Source organism: Helicoverpa armigera, chromosome 5 (genome assembly GCF_030705265.1).
Source record: "Helicoverpa armigera isolate CAAS_96S chromosome 5, ASM3070526v1, whole genome shotgun sequence".
In the NCBI taxonomy this organism is placed as follows: domain Eukaryota; kingdom Metazoa; phylum Arthropoda; class Insecta; order Lepidoptera; family Noctuidae; genus Helicoverpa; species Helicoverpa armigera.
Window position 1 is genome coordinate 5,103,524 of NC_087124.1, and position 22,297 is coordinate 5,125,820.

General features: G+C 36.3%; 3 protein-coding genes across 3 annotated transcripts; all 3 read right to left on the reverse strand.

The window, feature by feature from the left end:
- Window positions 1-509: 509 nt before the first annotated feature.
- Window positions 510-3,295, reverse strand: LOC110384475 (para-nitrobenzyl esterase). Its single transcript, XM_049841949.2, has 3 exons — window positions 3,070-3,295; window positions 1,307-2,556; window positions 510-848 (listed from the first exon to the last, which is right to left on the reverse strand). The coding sequence occupies exons 1-3, from the start codon at window positions 3,247-3,249 to the stop codon at window positions 572-574; spliced, it is 1,707 nt and encodes a 568-aa protein (XP_049697906.2). The 5' UTR covers window positions 3,250-3,295; the 3' UTR covers window positions 510-571.
- A 1,076-nt stretch (window positions 3,296-4,371) lies between these two features.
- Window positions 4,372-6,926, reverse strand: LOC110384469 (cholinesterase 1). The gene is made up of 3 exons (XM_049841973.2): window positions 6,658-6,926; window positions 4,933-6,182; window positions 4,372-4,795 (listed from the first exon to the last, which is right to left on the reverse strand). Exons 1-3 carry the CDS (start codon window positions 6,838-6,840, stop codon window positions 4,534-4,536), a joined length of 1,695 nt encoding a protein of 564 aa, XP_049697930.2. The 5' UTR covers window positions 6,841-6,926; the 3' UTR covers window positions 4,372-4,533.
- A 6,342-nt stretch (window positions 6,927-13,268) lies between these two features.
- On the reverse strand, window positions 13,269-17,252 carry LOC110381373 (SPRY domain-containing protein 7). Its single transcript, XM_021341717.3, has 4 exons — window positions 17,028-17,252; window positions 16,505-16,675; window positions 15,193-15,510; window positions 13,269-14,961 (listed from the first exon to the last, which is right to left on the reverse strand). Exons 1-4 carry the CDS (start codon window positions 17,128-17,130, stop codon window positions 14,864-14,866), a joined length of 690 nt encoding a protein of 229 aa, XP_021197392.2. The 5' UTR covers window positions 17,131-17,252; the 3' UTR covers window positions 13,269-14,863.
- Window positions 17,253-22,297: the final 5,045 nt, after the last annotated feature.

The following is a 22,297-nucleotide window of genomic DNA, read 5'->3' on the forward strand; positions in this document are numbered from 1 at the left end:
CTTAATTATCATGCCAGATACCTTCCACTGGCTTAAATAAAACTTCTAATATTAGCTAGAGATATGCACCAAATATGCTTGATAAGATACGGTGCACACCTACTTGCTGGTTTTGTAAACAAGGCCCTGATAAATTAATAATGCATCGAGTGTAAAAATCTGTTTTGATAAGTCGATGGTAGATAATGTCAATCATAAGCACCATTTGGTTCACCTACGCCGAAACAAAAGCTGTATTACCTCGATCCCCATCACTAGGACATAATAAATACATCACACCTACATTAGCTACACTAGCTGTATAGGATAAAGCAGTAGGTAATCTACGCGTTAACAAGAAATAATATATGTAGGTATATAAAGTTTAACACTTTAATACACTTATCTTTTATCTAAATATTACTTAATAATCCGTATAACTTCAAGACAAAGATCTTAATTAAACCTATTTTGACAAGCACGATAGTACCTACAACTTCCTGAGTAAAGAGATTAAAAATCGATATAAAAAAAATAAAATTAGTTTAATCGATAACATAAAACTTAAATCCTAAACAGGCATGAACATGTTTTACAAAGCTAAATAAATAGTTAATATTACAGCTACATATAAAATATTTGAGATCATTTGTGTGACGGCGCCGTCAGTTGCAGGTTCAGATTCAGGTTCTGGAGAAGGTATTACAGGGCCTCGATAGTATTCGTCGTATATAGCATCCCAGAATTCAGCCCTACCCTCTAGAATGTCATCCTTCAGTTGTATAACTGGACCCAAAGACAGGTGTGGAGACCTGGCAGAGTTAGCGGGGATCCACGTTGGTAAACTTAAGTTACTTGACGATGGAGAACTGAAATCAAAACAAACACGCAAACTTAACTAATAAACTCTAACAAATGGTTACAAAAAAAAACACTTATATGAAATGGGAGAATTGATTGAGATAAACATTGTAATAGAAGTTAGGTTTTTAGAGACGGTTTATTCTTATGCGAGTGCGCAAAGAAACTTCATCAAGATTTGCGCAGAACTATGTGAAACCGCTTACCTACCTGATTATGGATGCCCTTTACTTCTTGCTGATACAAGGCATAATTTTATTTATAAGCAGATTTGATATACCTATGCATGATGACTAAATAATTTAGATAATATATTTTCGCAGAATATCTACTTATGAAACAGTATTTTGGTTTCATAATCAGATTTGATCGGCCCAATCAATCACAGAATTATTCAAGAAATAAAAGATAGCAAAATAAAAAAATACATATCTCACAATGAAAAGTAAATATTTTTTTTTCTTACCCGTTCTTTATGAAACTAATCCAATATTCTCTAAGAAGGTGTTGCATGCGCTTGAATTCGTCAGTTCTGTGAGAAACATCATAATCCATGACTGCGACAAATTGATGGCAGTGATCCGCCCCTCGAACTTGTGTATGCGGAAAGCTCGGCGTATCTTCATCCACAAATGAGTACTCAAATAAATAAATTGTATCACCGAGAGCTTCCACCCTGCTTGATAGAGATCGTAACATGGGATATGAAAATAACACGTCCGTAAAATATAGTATATATGACACAATATTTTCTTCACTCACGGGATCGTTTCCAAAATAGAAGTGTTTTACTTTCTGTGCAACTTCTTCTTTTACTTCTTCGCTTTCAAAATGCAACTCAGCTGGTAAAAAGTCTGAAAATTTATCATTCATTCGAACTTTCCAGTCATCAAAGGATGGTAGTCTCATGGCGCCTTCCATATTAGTAAATCCATATAGCAAAGGTACCTTTGTATAATTGCCTCCAGTTTTGATGTTCATTGGCGAATCCATAATTACTCTTTCTTGACCAATGTCTCTTTCCACACACGGAGCAAACCGAGTCGTAACATCGGGATTGTTAATAATTTGATCAACACGTGACGTTAAAAGTTGAAATGATGCGGTTCTGTAGAATTCTTCTAACTTATCCAAATCATCAACATCATTAAAATTCAACACCTTTGCGTAATCTTTAGCATTTTGAATAGCATCGATTTGTGTACCTGTAGCGCCCGTACTAATGCCACTTTCCAAGATAGCTTTTTTAAACAAGCCTTGCGTGAGACTAGAAATAGTTAGGAAGTCTACGGATCCAGATCCAGCGCTGCAGCCTGCTAGTGTCACATCATCAGGATTACCTCCGAAGCTGGCGATGTTTCTGTTCACCCAGCGAAGTAAAGCCACCTGATCCTTGAGTCCAGCATTGCCGGGAGCTCCTTCAGTACCCAGACATAAAAATCCATGCACACCGAGCCTATAGTTAAATGTAACTAAAATCAGATGCTTTTCCCTTACAAAGTTCTGAAAGTTTTCCGCTAAGCCGTGTCCCAGCTGATAAGCTCCTCCGTGTACCACTACTAGGACAGGTAGATTAGTAGCTTCTGCATTAGGGACAAACACATTGGCAACTAAGCAGTCTTCTTGCATTTGCAAGGTTCCAAAGGGCTGTGGGCATATTATATTCCGGTTCACAGCATCGAAAGTCGATAGAAATACTGGTGGTGGAAGAGGAGCCTGCAAAAAAACAGAAAAAAAAAATATTTTTTTTGCATGAAATTCCAGTCGAGGTTTGTGATTAGATAGACAAATAACTCGAAACCAGATACAACAAGAAGGACCTAATTCAGATCAGTGTTATCTTTATTGAATTATCAAGTATCTGCGTACGTTAACATAATATTTATTAGACGGTCATAATACGATTACAATTCATTGATAACAATTATTGCCTACTAGAAAAAGGTACCTATCTTTAATTTGAATGTTCGAATTAACTAATACAGACACATTACTATAAGATTTGTCCTTGAGGTTTAAAATAAAAAAGGATTCCTTTTAAAATAAAAAAAGAATTCAATTAATGTTTTAATATAATTATATTTTATTTGTGTGATGACTGGGTAAATCAATTAACCCACTTACTCAATAGAGTTAATTACAGCATATATATCAATTCATCTTTTAAATGAACAAATAATAGAACAACTGGTATGATTATTATTTACTAATATCAAGATTGACACTTACCTTAAATCTATCGGTCCCAGTAGGCGCAGTAGCATACGGTATGTTATAGAAGCTGTAATAAGTACGATCAGGGTGCAAGTATCCTCGGACCGGACCCTGATCGATGTTCACAATGCGCCAATCTTCGGAACATGCCACGACCACTACACTACATACTAAGAACACTGCACACCTCCACATCTTGACTTCACAAAGCCAATAGGTATTTGGTGATTATTGTGTAAATTATATGTAGTAGTGCTTTTAATTCCGCCTATCGCTTATATAGGGGAGATAAAATCTACCAATCAGTGACGTAATTAGAGGGCTAGTCCGTGAATTTTATATTTTACGTTTTCATGATTTGCTAGATAATAGTTATTGTACCTATTACAAGTGAGCAAAGTTGTTTTTTCTGCGAGTGCAGAGCCATGTTTGAACGGCAAGCGTATAGGACCTTGAGCATTGCGATGGATTCAAAAGTTTACTTTTTGTTCTCGATTTCGAAATTCAAAAATTATTTGCTAAAACACAAAGCAGTCGAAACTTCTGCTATTACATACCTAATCTATACCTAATAAAAGTCAGAAAGTAGTAAGCACCATAGACGTAACTCTAGGTATATAAAACACATCTATACCATATCATAGTATCCAATCGAATTATACTTCTTTCCTAAAAGAAATGAAAGCTCTTTATTTGCGGGATGATTGTCACGCAACGCTGAGATATAAACTGCTGAAAAATATAAGTTTGCTGCGTAACTACCAACTTAATTTTTTTTATTCTTGTTATTTTACTGCAACAACTTGTTTTTCTCTTGCATAAAAAATAATTCCGGGTTAACTTATAAATAATTGATTATATTTAGCGATTATGATTGCGTTCACAATCTTAAATGCGCTATTTCGGGGTTGACTAACACGTTTGATGATGCACGTGCGAAACGATTAGATCAAACAAATACGTTTTCTCTTGTCTGTACATGCATCAGCTACAGTATTCACTCATTCCCTGATAAGCCTACAAGCCTGATAAGGATATCTGTTTATTCTGCAAACCCTGGGTTTTAGTTCTAAGGTCGATTTATTACCACACACCCTCTTTCCCGTGGTTTCATTCGCATCCCGTAGAAGCTACTTTCTCGTCCTGTGATAAAATATATCCTACCCACTGCAGCTATTAACGGTGACATAATTAAAGTATTTAGGGATTTAAAAATCTAATAGTAGTGTACTTAGATAGTACCTATCTTGCCTACGTCCTGTCCATAGTTATCTGAAGGGTTTAGGTGATTATTAAAATAAAACAAACCATTTCCGATCCATATAGAAATTATTTTGTTTTTCTATTTTATCACAGCTACCGATAACTCAGTAAGATTGCAAAAACGTGCGAAACTTATCTGATAACAATTTAATTGCTTGTCATTTTTTATGGCGTGGCGGAATTCAATATTAATAGACGTACAATAATATAATAATCCTAATTCCTAAATAAAATAAAGTAACCTAATAAAGCAGTAAGTAATAAAAAGTTTGAGATCTTTGTAGAAGCAGCGTTGGCGGTCTGGTGAGGTAAGATAGGACCTCCGTAGTATTGGTCATAGATAATGTCCCAGAACGCAGCTCGATCCTCCAGGATGTTGTCTTTTAGCTCTATGACTGAGGCCAAATGCATGTGCGGAGACCTCTGCGCGTTTGCTGGCAGCCATCTTGGTAAACTTGCGTTGTTTGAAGATGGAGTGCTAGAATAAATGGCAACAATTATTAATATAGCCGATAAATAGATGGTTTTTATAAAAACAAAAATGTGCAAAACGTGTCTGAAATCCTGAAAGATGTAAAAGCGATAGATAGGTATTAATAGGTATGAGATACTTACCCAGTCAAAATGAAATTGAGTGTATAGTCCCTTAAACTTCGTACCATAGACTGGAATTCTTTACTTCTAGTAGTATAATCATTGTCTCGCACTACTCTAGATTGTTGGCAGTGCGTTGCTCCACGTACTTCAGTAAAAGGAAAGTTCGGCGTATCATCATCCACAAAAGAATACTCAAAAAGGTATATAATGTCACCCTGGGACTTCACGCGGGCTGTTAAAGATCTCAACATTGGGTACGCAAATAAAACGTCAGTGAAGTACAATAAATATTCGAACATAGTCTCTTCGCCCACCGGCCTGTCTTTGAAATAAAATTGTTTGACTTTTTCAGCCACCTTTGCCTTTTCTTCATCGCTTTCAAAATGTAATTCAATCGGCAAAAAGTCAGAGAATTTCTCGTTCATCCGGTCTTTCCAAGTATCAAAGTAAGGGAGTCTCATAGCACCTTCCATATTTGTGAAACCATACATCAAAGGCACTTTATTATATTTACCCTGTTTTATAATATTCATAGGTCCATCCGTAATGACCCTCTCTTGACCGATGTCTCGTTCCACACATGGAGCGAACCGAATACCAACGTCCTCATTATCAACTATTTCATATAATTCTGAAGTTAAAAGTTCGAATGATGCCGTTTTGTAGAATTCCTCTAGACTGCTCAAATCATCAACGTTAGTGAAGTTCAGGACTTTTGCATAATTCTTAGCATTTTGAATAGGATCAATCTGTACACCAGTAGCACCAGTGCTGATGCCACTCTCCATTATTACCTTTTGAAACAGTCCATGTGTAAGGCTAGAAAGAGTCAGGAAGTCCACGGATCCAGATCCAGCACTGCAGGCTGCTAGCGTGACATCGGCAGGATTACCTCCGAAGCTGGCGATGTTTCTGTTCACCCATCGAAGTAATGCCACCTGATCTTTGAGTCCAGCATTTCCAGGAGCTCCTTCTGTGCCCAGACACAGAAAGCCATGCACGCCGAGTCTATAGTTAAACGACACGGCAATTAATTGGTTCGTACGAACTAAGGCTCTGTACTGGTCTGATAATCCGTGGCCACGTTGGTAGGCTCCTCCGTGGACAAATACTAAGACAGGCAGATTGGTCGCGTTTGTATCAGGTGTGAACACGTTAGCTACCAGGCAGTCTTCTCGTGTGTCCCCTTCTGCAGTGCCTTGAGGACATCGAATATCTCTATTTACTGCATCGAACGTTGATAAAAATACTGGAGCGGCAAGGGGAGCCTGAAAAGAAAATAATAACTTAATAAAAGCAGCTAAGGACAAAATCCTTTATTAGGGTGTCGACATTAACGAAATCTACATCAATGAACTCAGCAGGGTTGTAAGTCAGTAAGCAATTGCGTCAATGTTTACAAGATTTATTGCTCTATTAGATATCATTAATCCTTCAATACTTAAGTATTATTTTTATATTTGATTGACGTAATCAAATTCATACTTAGATAAGACAGGTAAACAGTATGAGTAAGCAAGATTAATCGATAATATGCACGTTTTTTTTCTCAAGAGCATCAATAATGAATACACGTCGACGTCACCAGCAGATAAATGTATTGTACTTGCCTATATTAAATCGACTATCTTTTAGAACATTATTTTTACTAATATTCTCTTTAAAGATGATATGGTATGCCAAGTACAAAAATAACCAACGAGTTGATATTTAGCGCTCTTAAGATTTTTTTATTAACATTACCTTAAATCTATCAGTCCCTGTAGGCGCAGTGGCGTATGGGATATTGTAGAAGACGTAGAGACCCCCTTCAGGGTCCATGCGCCCACGCACGGGACCCTGGTCTATTGTCACAATTCGTGAACCCCCTTCGCCGTGCACAAGTACCGCAAAAATATAAAATACCAAAACTACACACTTCCACATCTCGACCAAATTATCTATCGAATAGCTTTACTTGCAAATTGTCATTATATACCAACACACCTATGTATGTGCGTATCAAAAATGTAAGATAAAATCTTAAAATAAAATTACGTTTTTAGAGATCTGTAACACAAAACGTAGTGTTCTTCGTATATAAAACAAGGCAGCCCAGAGCCTGGAAGTTGGTGATCGATACACCCGTGTATCGGAGCGCCTGATCTCTCTCCGGTAGAGTCGGATTGCCGTCCCATGAGTCTATGAGAGTGAAGTAATAGAGAGGGCACCTGTGTCTACGCAAATGCTTGTGCACTATAATATGTCCTGCGCAGCTGGCTGATCTCCTTATACGAGAACTGCCGTAATGGCCGACAATTGGCTGCACCACCCTGTGCCCTTAATTAACATTGCCGAAGTTATTTTAACCCAGGCTTGTCTTCTCTTCGGGGAATCTTAATCATTGAAGAGTGAGTTCCTTCGAGAAGTCAGTAAGTTAAATATTACCTGCACTATGATATGCACCCAAGTATGTTCATCTTTTTATAAGTAGCTATTTCACTGTTTCACTCCATGTCGATCAGGATCTAATTTATGTCTAATGCAAGTATCTTCTACGCCCCAGGATATACTCAATGTAACAAAGAAATATGCTTTGAGCTTATTTAAAAAAACTGTTGCAAGATATTACGTACGGAACTCAAAAATCTTAAGTACCTAGGTACCTATCAATGCCAACAAGGGGGTATAAGATAACTTGAACCTAAGTATCAATATTCACGTGCTTGTCGGATTTATCACATACTCACTTATCGCACCGACTATGTCCTAAATAATCCAGTTCTTTTATTACTTGATTAACTTTTGAAAACACCTCCATATTTTTCACGTTGTTTTCGCGTCACAAACAAATTTTAGGTAAAAATGGGCCATTCTAAAGTAGAATTCAGAAATTCTTAAATTACTCGTACGTCGCAGCATCTGCCTAGGTGTTATGAAGATACAATACTGCAGTTTTTCGGAGAAAATTCAGATTTATTGCATGAAACCGCATGAGAACACCCCACTAAAGCACTCTTGATGGCACTTCGCCGCGTGGGAAAATGCAATAAACTGAACTTGAGAATTCCGCCTAAAATTTATTCAAAATACAAAATACAAACGTATTTTGTCTTTCGAACATAATGGTTAAGAAAGAGAACATCATACCTTGCCTTTGTCATTCTCGTGTGAAATTAAGGGCTGTTTTTGGCTGGCTGAATAAAAAGGTAAATCTATACATTAGAATATACTATAACTGGCGTAGTATGCGAGTCAATAAAATCTGGCTAATCCTTGGGGAAACAAGAACAAAAAACACGATTCCCTGCAGATTCTTACTGAATTCAACGAACCGACCCAAACTAGTTTGAAGTCTAGCAAACGTACTAGTTAAGATAAATTGACAGAATAAAACTCAATCACTATATTGAAAAACGATTTTGAATCTAAAGAATTCAGGTCCCGCAAGGAATACCAAAAAATAAAACATACGTAGCTAAATAAAAACAACAATTTAAGTAGTTAGAGAACTTGTTTAAGTTATTTATCGATTCCCAGTGGGTAAGTGATAACAAAGAGTTAAACTTACATTCAACTTTGAGAATCAAATGTATAAAGATTTGCGCCGCGTTAGTGAATCGTAAAGCGTAGGTATGGTTCACTGCATGCGTAGCTATTTGTTGAACATCAGCTGAAATCGGCTCCCTTACACTCTTGAGACTCAAACTTAATTGTGTATACAGAGCCACCCTTATCCAGGATGGTACATTTTATTGCTGATTCAAAGGGTTAACTACCACCTACCATGAGTTTACGACGAAGCGCAATTTGCTGACTTGTTTCTTCACGATTCATTTGTTTTTGTTTCATACGTGTTAAACCTTTTCGGAAGGAAATCGACTTCATCTGATTAAAAATGTGCGAAGACCATTTTCCTTCTCCGTTTACCTACTTATTCAACTAGGTACGTTAATACCGTCAGTAGGTGTTGTATGCAACAACATTTTGTATTTTGAAAATCACAAAGAAGACTACCAAACTGCCGCTGTAAAACTTGGAGAATTTTGACGTAGTTTCCTGAAAACTAGTTCGTAGCAAAATGGTAGGAGCACCGATACTTCTGGAGTTGCGGGCCGAGTTCGTTTACCAGTGAACCTCCTCGAGCGTACAACTTAGTGCTCGGATCGTCCCGGGGATTACTGGAACAGGGAAACTTAGATCAGATCCTCTGATATACGGCCAAACTAGATGCTATGGAACTCACTCAAATAAATATCTTTATTATTTATCCTGTTTGGTTGAAAAGCACTAAATTTTGAAACTCTAATATGAGAATTCTTTGTTTTAGGAGTATTGATGTATTTATCTGCAACTTGGTAATTCAATTACTGATAGTTTAAATAAATATAAATGCTCAACTTCCGTCGACGAACATTTTGTAGATAAAATAAATGTGTTTTCATTCATATTACTTTACTTATTATTTTACCAGTATCAACAACACTTCCAAATAGTCGGGAAAAAATAGATGGCCCATTCATTAATAAGTAAATAGGTAGGTACTTAGGTATATAAAAAAATCACAATGACAGAAAGCAGTAGGTACCTATTGTAATATAACATTTAAAAGTAAAATTTCATTATTCTCATTCTCATTTCAGTAAAATAATGGAATTTCCACGTGAAAAGTCTCATTGATTGGGGTCCAGGCGTCGAGTCCATTCCAGCCGTCCCGCTTGGCATAACCCTGCAAGTGACCGTCGCTTTTTCCAATTTTCCGCGTGTCCGGTGCATTCATCAGGAGTTTCATCGCTGTACCAATAAGAGATTGGCGTAATAAACGAGCTTTGAAACAATGGCCGTTGTTTTCAACACAGAAGTGCTTTTCGCTATTCGATTAGTTTTCGGGCCTGAATTGTCTGTTCCATTCATGTGCTTTTACTGGTTCGAACTTTTAAATAAAAGAATTTAAACATTGGGTAGTTCGAACGTTAGGTAGTAGTTCAATAATGTATCTCTTTTCCATCTTCTGTGTTTTATTATTAGGTACCGTACCGTACTGTGTTTGTGCCCAGGTCGCCATCTCAGGTGGCCTAATTGTCAGATTAAGGACAAAGTGTGTATTCACGTGGCAAAGGTTGCCGTCGGCTATCGCCACGGACTATCGCACAAATGGAACACATCGACCCATTAGACGTGAATAAATGATCTTATGAGCTTCAGTTTGATTTCTCATAAATGAAACGAGCAGATCAAAACAGTTTTCTATATCTTCAAGTACCTATTATAGGAAGAGGATTTTCTATTGATCAGGGTAGGGTCTTTGATGTATATGCGCTAAATAAGGCCCAGCGCAGACCAACAAGAAACACTAGAAAATCAACTTCAATATCTACTATTGCATGAATGGTGAATATTTTTATTTTTTAATCCTTTGAAAAACTTTTATTGATTTTAGTAAAGATATATTTATGGTGAATAGGTATATTATATGCACAAATCAGACAAAATGCTCTCGAGATCTCGAGCATAAGTGCACGATGTCCAATGTGTGGCTTTTGAGTGCCTTATAAAAATCCTCTACGCCTCTCTGTCTACGCTGGCCCCGAGAGATGTTTTCATGAATTTGATGCTCTTCACAATTGAATTTCAGATAAGATATGGGTATTATGGCGATTATTCGGAGTGAATCCTTCATTTCTTTATAGATTATTAGATTATGTTTTTCATAATCTTTTGTTAAATCTTTTATTGTTTGCCGTAACAAAACGATAATTCATTAATTAACATTGTAATTTAATGAATGATCGGCGCACTTATCTGTTAATCACCGATGATAATAAGTTCTAAAAATTACACTTAATTGTGCAAAAATCTGCTTTTATCGCACTAATTCGCACTTATTTATAGATAACTTATTACATTTTTACAGATATTAGATAGCGGTAGTGGTAGGCTTTTATTTGTAGTCACTTGTATTTATCCTTTACGTACCTACGAGAATAAGTTTGGCAGTTCATGGACAACCTACGGCCGTTTGCAATACTCTATCTATCGATTGATTTGTTTACATATTACATAGAGATACCTACCTATAAAGGCACATACTTACGAATAATGTCACATGCTTATCTTTAACATGCAAAACAACAGATACCCATGTAGATAGTACAAACAAGAAGCATAACAACAGATACAAAGATAAAATATTATTAACGGCTGTAAATGATTTGGAAACTTGTGGTAGTAGGTAGATGAAGTTGACTTACAGATACTCTCAGAATCAATTCACTATTGTAAAATGTCTGATAGGTATGTCTTGCCAGCCTTTAAATTAAGTTTATAAAAATGCAAATTTTGACTAATTACCGACACAAAAACTTTCAAAATGCTTCCTAATGGCTCCCGTCACGAAAATATTATTTCAGCGCCTACTTGATACATGGAGCAGCGATTTGCATAAATGCTAATACAGTGAATGCACGCAGTTCTTGCGTTGAATCAAAAAGGGAGCTTGGAACGGTTTTCACATTCCATTTAGGCATTTTCCTACTGGTTTGTGACAGCTGTACGTGAGAACAAAAGCAAAGCGTATTCGTTGCAAAGCCCCGGACAGCCGATGTAAAAAGAGCATCGCCTGTCTGATACCTAAGTATTGCGTTTTCGGTGTATATACGGTGGTTTACCTAAAATGTGGGCAATGCCAGATTAACTATAGTTGCAACTGAAGCATGCCTCGGATGTACAGATTTGAATATCTATCCGAATTAAGAAAGTACGTTCTGACCTTAAGCTGAGTGAACCTGATGAATATTTAGGTCACAAACAGTAGGCAGCCGTTCTAAAAATATGAAGACTTCTTTTAGTTCGGGTCTCAAAAAATGCACTAGGAAGGTACCTACGCAATAAATATCGACTTTTAGAAATTAAATTCACTCTAGCATGAAGGTGAGCTGAAACAAATTGTCAGAAATAATATCGGAAACTCACCTTATTTTACATGTAACGTTTATTATCCTATAACAATGGCGACCCTCGGTTGGAAATCCTCCGGCATTATCGCGATATCTCATGTCATTGTTTACTTTAAATCGACTTCGCAACAATAGCTGAACAATATTCATCGTGGAATTGGGTTTCATGAAATATGAAGTTTGTTGGGCAAATGCTGTCCGAATACGTCTATAAGTATAATAAAAACCGGCCAAGTGCGAGTCGGACGAAGGGTTCCGTACCATTATTTAAAATGAGCAAATAAAAAACACGTTTGTTCTATGGGAGCCCGGTTCATGAGATACAGCCCGGTGACAGACTGACGGACGGGCGGACAGAGGAGCAAAAACAATAGGGTCCCGTATTACCCTTTGGGTACAGAACCCTAAAAAGGCAAATTTTTATGGTTTGTTAGTACCCTATAGACTGCTGAACCGATTTGTAAAATTATTTCTCAGTTGAAAATTTTACAAAATTTAGAAGAGTGAAACTTTACTCTTCCCGAGTAACATAGGCTAAATTTTATCGCGATACTTACGGGCAGTTCACACTGGACGCGGGTGACACTGAACGAAAACGGCCAGCTTAAAATAAAGGCACTTTTTGCGGGTAAAATGTCTTCGTCTTGGCTCGTAATATACATTGTTAATAGCGCATATCCAGCTCTCATAAAAGTCAATGAGTGCCCGTGGATGCTGCTCCGAATTAGCATAATATTATCACGTTGAATAGGTACGACTTTCAAGTTTCCGACTCTCCCTTGGCTTGGCACTTAGGTATCTAGGTACTTAAAATGTGGTTTCTGTCATTACAATACCTAGGTGGGTATTGTATAGTATACTATGTATTGTATCCTTACTTGCATGGAAAACTAAATATTATAAAAAATAAATTTCTTGTTTTACGTCAGCATCTGTTTGTGGACAATATAAAAGTTCGTATTATTATTGAAAATTACAATAAAATGTGCGCACGGAGTGACACCCTCCCTGGATTATTATATAAATTGAAAGACATACGATTTTGGCATTCAAATTTTATTCTTGCTTTCTTATCACAATGTTATAATAAATAAACATTCACACTTGTTCTTATAATTTGTGTATTATACATACAGCGTAGTGTTATACAATAAAATTGATATACAGATTAGAAAATATTTAGTACCTAAGAGCTAGTTCCCGCGGCCCCACTTGCTGTTTTTGGGAACAACTTCCGTACCAGAATAGAATTTGTGTACCTGTTGGTTCATTCCAAATAAAAGGATTCAGCAGTTTCCCCGTGAAACATGACAAACAGACAATAATTCTTTAAGTAAGGATTAAAGGGCCCTACAGATTTATAATATACATTAAAAGCTCCTTGATGGCATATAATGTAGCCAGAAATGTTAATCATAATATATTGTAGCTTATTTGAGTTCATTAAGTGCAAACGTATATTTTCAAGTCTGATTATATACATAGACTTACATTAAATATATACAATTTAAGTAGAAATGATAAACTGGTATCCCTACATTATTGGTACTGATTTTAAAGAATTCACTCCTTTTCTAGATAAAGTACTAATAGTAATAGACAGCAGTATTTTGATTGAATATTTTTAAAATTTGGACTCATTGAATTTTAAAACCTACTTTGCTAAAATATAGATATAACAATCAAACCAGAAGTGATATGAATAAAGTTCGCAACACATTCATACAAACGATTTTTAAACAAGTACAATAATAATAAATACCTAACTACAATGTGCATAGGCATACACACTGTTTTCAATTTAATTTAACAAATGAATGTACTAAATTATCTCGTTTGAATTAATTTATGTTAATTAAGCATAATTATTTATAATCTGTTTATCCACTGGCATTTATTTTTCTGACAGTTTTTTTAGAATTTTTGTCATACTATATAAACTATCGTTCGATATCGTTATAAGGTCAAATCTCAATCGGTTGGGTGCAGAGTGAAATATTTTTAATTTTTATTCGATTGCATTGTTTAAAACAGTCATTTACCAATTCACCAAAGAAATTATTTTTAAGGAGATCATACACGTTTCAAATACCTATCTACGTATTTTTTAGGAATGTGTTAGTTATCTTGCAATACTTGTTTTTTAATCAAGTGTTGCCACTGTTGTAAACTTGAAAACTATCTTAGTATTTTTTTAGATTCTTTGTAGACTCTCAACAAATTAAATACGAAGCCAGTACTTTAAAAGTCTAGTGCTACTATTGTACTACCTGAACAAAGTTAATTACATTAGCAGCTTAATAACATGAATTTTAAGTAAAATAATGTGAGCCTTATTTAAAATATTTCATGACTGCTTGGAATAAATCACACCAGTAAAACAATTTTGTACTGCACTTCTAATTTGCATTTGACTTTAGTACTCAACAAGTCAGTGTTATTTCCAATAACATTGTGCATAAAAACTAGTTCAGCGGATGACATAAATAACATATTACTTACATCTATGCGCTTCACATAGACCACCAAAGCATATCTACATAAAACTATATTCTATGGAGTTTTCTTTCGATCACAATATAATACTTTACAGTGAAGATAGTCACGATATAGATATTCATAAAGGTTTGTTGAGACTCGCAGATCACTAAAACTACACGCATTTTATAATTGAAGATTTATTTTATGCACAAAATATTGACTAGCTAAGCAAACTAGTTGGTCTTTAATATTTGTGCCCTGACATTTCTTAATTATCTGTATTATATCTGAAGAAATTTTATGTGGTAACACTGCATTAAGTACTTCTCTACCAAAATCAAGTTCTGTGGCGACCAACCTATTCTTGTTATCTACGAGTCTTAACAGACATAAGATATAAGATTCCATATTTAAAAATATAGTTCATTGCACTAGACAGTCTCAGTATAAGTCTTAAGCAGTATTCACGGTAGCACTCTGCCATACATCTATGTCCAATTTCCATATACACAGCCGATGTCCCAAGTCTTTTGTTACAGTAGAGATTGTTCCACCATGATCTTTTCGAAGCCTGTCGGGGGAGGGTACAGGAAGTTCTCGAAGATTACGTCCAAGATGGCACCGTCGTCAACTGCAATTGAAATGAACTATGTTGCAAAAGAATTGAATGTTTAATTGGTAAGCTTACTTTAGTCTGCACTAAATAGAGTATTATTTAACACATTGTGAATGTTTCAGGGTTGCGTGACCTCGTTAGCATCGCGACCTTGCAAACTAGCTTAAAAACAAACACTTCAGCTGAATAGCTTAACAGACACGCGACTAGTAAAAAAAATTGAATAACGCAAAAACCAAGACTCACCATAGAGCGCTGGATACACTGTTCCCCTTATATTACTAACTGGAATCTCCATGTTCTTTCCATTCAAAAAGAAGTTTAAGTCAACGTGGTCATAAGCGATCCCGATTGTGTCGCCCTCTACCGGCATTACAGTCGCTGAGTTTGTCTCTTTCTCACTCTCTGGCTTCTCATTCTCTGTGTGTGTGGGAGATTCTGTGGATACGAGCAAATCGGCCGTCGGTGACTCTCGAGGCGCGTGCGCAAGATGATATAGTTCGATATTTGAATGGCGCACGGTGCCGTCACTGTTGAGACACCATGAATTGTTGTCCATGCCACCTGTAATGTAATTTGGAAGACATTGAAAGCTGTTGTCAAGGCCTGAAGGATTGTAATGATGTAAAAATGTAAGCACAGGTTTTTTCACTAATCCTAATTTGTTGTAGGAAACCTCATTTGCTGTACCACACAGCCACACTTTGTCCTAGCTGGACAAACGAAGGTTGATGAAACACCAGGCAAATTAATAGTACACATAAGCCCCTTAGTTTTTGCACAAAGTGTAACCAGTTACATAATGACCCAAATATTAATTTTGGCAATCGCAATACAAAGTGGGCATCATAATATGTTGGAGGCCATATTGCATTTAGTTGTATAAACAGTTGACCAAACTTGGACAGAAAGTACACACTTTGAATACCAAACCCGCAAATGAATAAGAATATTTTGACACCCTAAATATTATTAGCTTACTTTAATTTCCAAGTAACCAACAACTACTGGTAAAATTATTTTACAAAGTTTTTCTGAAAATTATTAACAAAGAAAGCCTTTTATTTTCTGTGTAACCCTGATTTTTTCTTGTCACGTAAACCGTTTTGTTTAAAAATATGCTTCTCACTTTCTTTATGACTCCAAAGGTGTGAAATTAGTTAGTGTCAACATTATGCAACAAAATGCTAATTGTTTCTTGATAATATTGCTTTTAAGTGTTACATGTTTCACAACCTGTGCAAAGTTTGTTTAGAGAAATACACATCATATTTGTGACATAGTGTTATTGTGTTATACTAGCTATTTCTTCCAGTATTTGGACACATCAAGGATAAAAGGATATTCTGTACAAGGATAAAATAAAGCCTATATCACTTGGTGTTAGTATTGTTGTTTCTCAACAGTGAAACAATTTTTGAAATTGGTCAGAGCAAATCCATTTTTCTACTCCACAATATAAGTTTAGACTAACACAATTTCTTTGAGACCTTAGTTCATATTCTTGCCAATTTTATAGCGATATTCTTTGTAGTTAAAGAAAGTAGGCTATATTTACCATGCACTCTATTGAGATCTGTCTCCCTGGTCGCCACACCGACTGCCCAAACTCCACCTTGCTGGAGTTTTACTTCAAAATAAGACTTGTTCTGCACTAGAGGAGCATTACCAAGAGCGCAGCCTGACCCACACACTCGCTGACCACCTTTTATTATCACCATCTCATGGCCTGCAACAAAGGAAATCATTGTTTGCACTTTATACTATTTTTACTCTTTTTTCAAACTTTACTGCAAAAATGTTATACTGCACTGTTATCAGTTTTGACCAATTAATAATGTATATACATAGAGATAGTATGTTACAGTGAATGTTTAGCAAACAAGCCTTGCTTTACCATTTTACGAGGAACAACGAACAACCCACGCAAAATCGATGCGCGTATTCGTATATTTATGTTTGCTTCTGCGAAGTATCTAATGAAGTACTTGCACAGAAATCGTTCTACATACATTATTTACTAAACATTGTTTATGTTCTGCTCAACAGGACGTAATTAAAATCTAGTACACAATACAAACCCATGTGTAAAGTATCCAACTGTACTGGATTTTCTTTAATTCGTATCGGTACACTAGGAGTAAGCGTGAAGCCATTCATACAACTTTTAAGACAGCAAAACATGTTGAACTTATTCACTAAAACCTTTTTACAATAATCAATACACGATTTTATTAGATTAAATTATATTTTGTTGTACTATTTGCGTCATTGTCTTTTGACACACCGTGACGTCATGATGACAGTTGCTATGGTAAACTGTCATTTTTCTGAATGAGCTGACTCCGTTCCACGAAACGAATAAGAAGTTTTACGGTTTTTTATTTATTTACGATATTTACTCACCTCTATAAAAAACCATCTGCCTAGACCCTAAGTACCTTCCAAAACACATGATTACATTATAGGTCACAATTGCGCCAAGCAAGCAAAAAGATTGGTACAGCTTGTACTTGTGAGAGCTATAAGCACCAACAAGAATTTCGTCACGAATATAAATAACTAATACCACCAAGTAGTACCGATACCAAGTGTCGGAATAAGTTTATTGAAACTGATACACTATACCCAAACCTTCGTATGTTTACTTTCTTTTTTTCACTGTTCCTTATTAGTTAGGAATCGGCGCAAATAAAATACTTCTTATCTGCTTCTCATTAACTTTTATGTTATCTTCTAGATTTTCTCTCCATTCACGTAATGTGTAAATCTACTTTAGGTTCTATTTACTCATTTTGAAGAAGTTAATCTGTTCTTAAATAAATTATGCATGAATCTCATCACCCACCCGTATAAGTCTGGTCAGCACATGCCTTCGAGTTTGGTACCTTCGCCATAATGGGACGGGCATTCCGCCAACTACCACAGCCACATTCGCTGGAGTACTTATAGTTCCTTCGTTTAATCAAGATATTTAAATCATTTTCATCATCACATAATTGTACTAACTGAACCAATAAGGATAAGCAAATCATAAGAAATAATATATTTAAACATAATAAGCCAATCTGTCACGCGTTGTCGCTTAATCTAGGCCAGAAAACAATCAAAGATGAGTATTTTTTCTTCCAATTAATTGTAAATATTGGTTCGCGCTAATTGTTCAAACAACTATCATTTGTTTTGTAATTCAGTGCTAATATTGATCTATATCATTATAATGTTGTGCAATAACGATTTACCTTGAAATTGGGATCAGAATTTAGAATTGGTAATAAGGCAAATGCTCATGGGCGTAGCCACACTGGGGCAAGCTGGGGCACTTGCCCCACCCTGGGCCCTGGGCCTGACCTATAAGGTGTCTGATTAAACAATGTTTTTTTTACTAACTCTAACTAACAACACCAACAATCGTATGTAATATCCGTAAGTTATTGCACAAAAAAAAATTTCGTCTTTGAAAAGAGCGCGATCGAAACAAAATGCACGCTCGAGTTCCCGAACGTGCGCGGTGCGCGCGTCATTTGAAAGCGAGCCATATTCCCTAAAAGAAAAGGTGCTATGTGGCGTAGCGAGCCGAGCCGTCCAAGTAATCCAAAAAATAATGCATTGTTCCAAAATTTCGGAAATGCAATTTTATCCTAGTGTAAAAACCGCGCTCTCTATTTTGCTTGCCCAGCCATGTACGACCTGTACAATAGAACGATCGTTTAGCACGGTGGTTCTTAACCGGTGGTCCGCGGACCACTGGTGGTCCCTGGAAGCATTCCAAGTGGTTCGCGAAGCTTAGCTGCGCGACATTGCTATACGTTATCTAACTTTATTTTTATTGACTTATCTATGCAAGCGACGGGGTTTTCATATAGACGTAAATCGGGTGTGTCGTACCTAGTCCCCCCATTCATGAAAATGTATATTTGGGCGACATTTTAGGTAGTTTTTGGTTTTAAGTGTTAAAAAATAATTACAATTTCGCGCTCGCTTCGCTCGCGTATTCAGAAAAGCTACATTATTTTTGTGTTTGTCAAGAAACAAAAAGTTAAGTACGTTTGGGCTAAATTTTGCGTAATTTGGTTTAAGTCCGATAAAAATTTCACGCTCGCTTCGCTCGCGTATTCAGAAACTGTATGCCCTTCTTTTTGCATTTGTCAACAAACAAAAAGTTAAGTACTTTATGGCCAAAATTTTACGTAATACATATTTGGTTTAAGTCCGATGAAAATTTCGCGCTCGCTTCGCTCGCGTATTCAGAAACTATATGCCCTCATTTTTGCATTTGTCAATCAACAAATAGTTAAGTACGTTTGGGCTAAATTTTACGTAATATTTGGTTTAAATCCGATAAAAATTTCGCGCTCGCTTCGCTCGCTTATTCAGAAACTATATGCCCTTGCTTTTGGCTTTTGTCCTGTGTGTGATTGTTTATTTTCTGTCCCTGAAAATATAAACCTCTCAAATTAAGAGATTAATAAGTTTGATATTAACGGCTCAAGATACAAGAAATCGGAGGGCCCCCGCCCTCCCCCGGGGGATAGGTTGACTGCTGCCCCACCCTGAGCCCAAAGCTGGCTACGCCCATGCAAATGCTCACAATTTAAATGTACCTAAGGACCGAACCTGTGTTGATAAAGAATAGGTACTGATAAACCCAAATGTATGGATGCTGAAGAAGTCCTAACATTAACATGTCATAACATTTTTGCTTTGATTCTGTGTAACGACACTAAAGTACTAACTCTTATTACGGGCACAGTAGCTATCTAGGTACCTACCTAGTTAATTTGTGACAGGTCAAAAGATGCATTATTTGCAACTACATGAATAAACTTTACCGACTGGCAAGCCCTGAAAATCAAAGAATCATTCACATTTGAAATTGCTTAGCTACACCCTCAGGGAATATACCTAACACAGAATATCCTTTTAGGCAGCATGTGAAAGTTTGCATTTGTGTCATGTGTATTAGTGGCATCTTTGGCACCTGAGCCTGCCTCAAGAAAGCTGGAAATGACTGCATGATGTCATATTGATGATGCTAAACCACTTTGCTCGGTTCCGGTTTCATAAATGTGCCATTAGGTAGGTACCTTTAAAGAACAACATACATTCGAACATTGTTGTTAGCACATCCCATAGAAACAGTTTCAGCACAGATTACTTAATAGTTACTAGATCTACCAATCGTTCTTTAAGCGTGCTTAGGTATTTTTTTCCAGATACCTAATTAAAACTAAGGTAGGAATAAAAACATGCTCTAAGAATAACTCTTTTCTTAGTTGACCGTTTGTTATATTCGTTTGTCTCCGCTTTACTAATAACATAACTTACTTAGGTAACCTACCTAGAGTAAGCCGCTGGTTTCTCTAGCTAGTGGGAATTAGTTAGAAACTGATTTGCTGCAATAGTTGCCTCAAATATTGAAAAAAAAATTTGGTTAATACAAATAATAGGTCCTTCAGTATTTATAAGAAAATTTCTCATTGTAGGTGTGTACCTTTGTTTAGTAGCCAAAATATAATTGTAAATAGGCACAAACATATCATGTGTGGGCAGGAGCTTTGTCTCTCGACACATTAGTTAGCCATTCATAATATTTAACAGGATCTATTTTGTCGTAACCGGTATCAATATGAAGATCTATGAAAATACAAAACTTGTTTCTTTTGATACTCTGGAGAACGTGGAACGTGACAAGAAATTCTCGCATAATGTTCGCGATCTAAACGTGTTTTGTATTCTCTTTGCCTTCAACTTGATTTTGGTTTTATGATATTGAATTTTATAAGTTATGAATTTTTATTGTTTAGAAAAATAAATAAAATAGTTACAGTTAGGTTTGACGACCTGTGTGATTTCCAAAATTATTGAGGCATAGAAATAAAACCTTTAATTTATTAATGGTTCTGTATTTTGTCTGTCTACATTATTAGAATCTATCCAGTACTTCAAAATTTACCTCCTTACTTTGAAGTTTTACCACCCTTACCCTAGTTACCTTACTACTTCCAGCCTTCGTCATTCCTGTAGATAAATAAAGATGCTTAGTTTAAAATATTAAGATTATCAAAAAACAACGGCTCCTATCTTGAAGTTTTTCCTCGCTAACCGCATTTTCAACTCAATAGTAATCCTTTATATTCTATAGGGCATAACAAAGTGTTCTGACGAACTTTGACTAATAATGGAAAAGTGAGCAAATATATACCTATTATGCAACGCTCAAATACACAAACCATGTCGCCGTTACTGGAAAGCGAAAATGACGCATTTTTAATTATTCAAACTAGGTACACTTAGCAGATGTTTGTTTCACTTTGTAATAATTTGTCATTTGAATCGAAGTAGGTAGGTAATAGCGCTATCAATCTAATAAATTAGTCCTCAAGAAGTAGCTGCATCTTCTTTAACGTGACCTATAAATAATTTGTGAGTACCTCAAGACAATTACAACTGGATTTGTTTGGAACCAGTGTCTTACCTCATCAACTCAGTTCCGGAAACTTGTTGTCAGACTTTCTGGCTTATTGCGTCTATTTAGGTCGGGTAGGTATACCTAAGTGACAATCGGGACCTACAGATGTGTCTTCCGAAACACGGAGGAAATCGTCATGACACATAATGCTTATCTATCCCATCAACCCATCCGCGTAGTTATCAACCGCGTAGCGCCAAGCAGCCACAAGCTACACTTAAACCCCCTTTACCCTAAAAATAGAACACAATCCATATAGGTAACATTTGTTTCCATAGCAGGTCATGTGAAACTTCCCCGCGTTACGTAACCTATGAAATCATCTGTATCACCTTCCTGGCCTAGTGCCAAGGTTCGTTTGTCTATGACCGCGATATCAATCAGTAGGCACGTCTTTTGGCTAAGGCTGTGTCTAGGACAAAAACCTCTGCGATAAGTTCAGTTAGATTGAAAACGAGACCAAAAAGTATGAGAGTGTGAAGCGTGCATGCATCGAATCTAACATGTAGTTAGGTATTTAAAAAAACTGTCAAAATTTTGAGTACCTATTGCATAATTCCCAGGTTCACGAATCTTTTGTGTAAGCATCCCTGCAATTTGCATCCGTGTTTCTTCTGGAGTCATCCGTGTTCCAGCGCAACGGTAACTCCTTCGAAATATCACGCAGACCCGACAAGAGATCTCAACACAATTAACCTTTTTCAACTAAGTATGACCTAATAACCCACCTACTTACATTATTCTTAATCCAAATTCTATAGGCTGATGTTATTTTTAACTGCAACGAAGCCGTGTAGCCGGAAATTAAAACAATATATTTTTCTGGTCTTTAGAAACAACTGACACCATTGTCTTGTTAATCATCTCATAAGTATGTCG

Bases quoted from the DNA above. Each gene is read 5' to 3' on its own strand.
- LOC110381373 (XM_021341717.3), bottom strand. From the start codon at position 17,130: ATGTTTTGCTGTCTTAAAAGTTGTATGAATGGCTTCACGCTTACTCCT. The intron at 15,511-16,504 runs GTAAATATAGCC...ATTACATTACAG, and splicing joins AGATCTCAATAGAGTGCATG to GTGGCATGGACAACAATTCA. The intron at 14,962-15,192 runs GTGAGTCTTGGT...TTTCAATTGCAG, and splicing joins AGTGTATCCAGCGCTCTATG to TTGACGACGGTGCCATCTTG.
- LOC110384475 (XM_049841949.2), bottom strand. From the start codon at position 3,249: ATGTGGAGGTGTGCAGTGTTCTTAGTATGTAGTGTAGTGGTCGTGGCA. The intron at 2,557-3,069 runs GTAAGTGTCAAT...GTTTTTTTGCAG, and splicing joins CTGGGACCGATAGATTTAAG to GCTCCTCTTCCACCACCAGT. The intron at 849-1,306 runs GTAAGAAAAAAA...TTTTGATTTCAG, and splicing joins ATTAGTTTCATAAAGAACGG to TTCTCCATCGTCAAGTAACT.
- LOC110384469 (XM_049841973.2), bottom strand. From the start codon at position 6,840: ATGTGGAAGTGTGTAGTTTTGGTATTTTATATTTTTGCGGTACTTGTG. The intron at 6,183-6,657 runs GTAATGTTAATA...TTTTCTTTTCAG, and splicing joins CAGGGACTGATAGATTTAAG to GCTCCCCTTGCCGCTCCAGT. The intron at 4,796-4,932 runs GTAAGTATCTCA...CATTTATTCTAG, and splicing joins CTCAATTTCATTTTGACTGG to CACTCCATCTTCAAACAACG.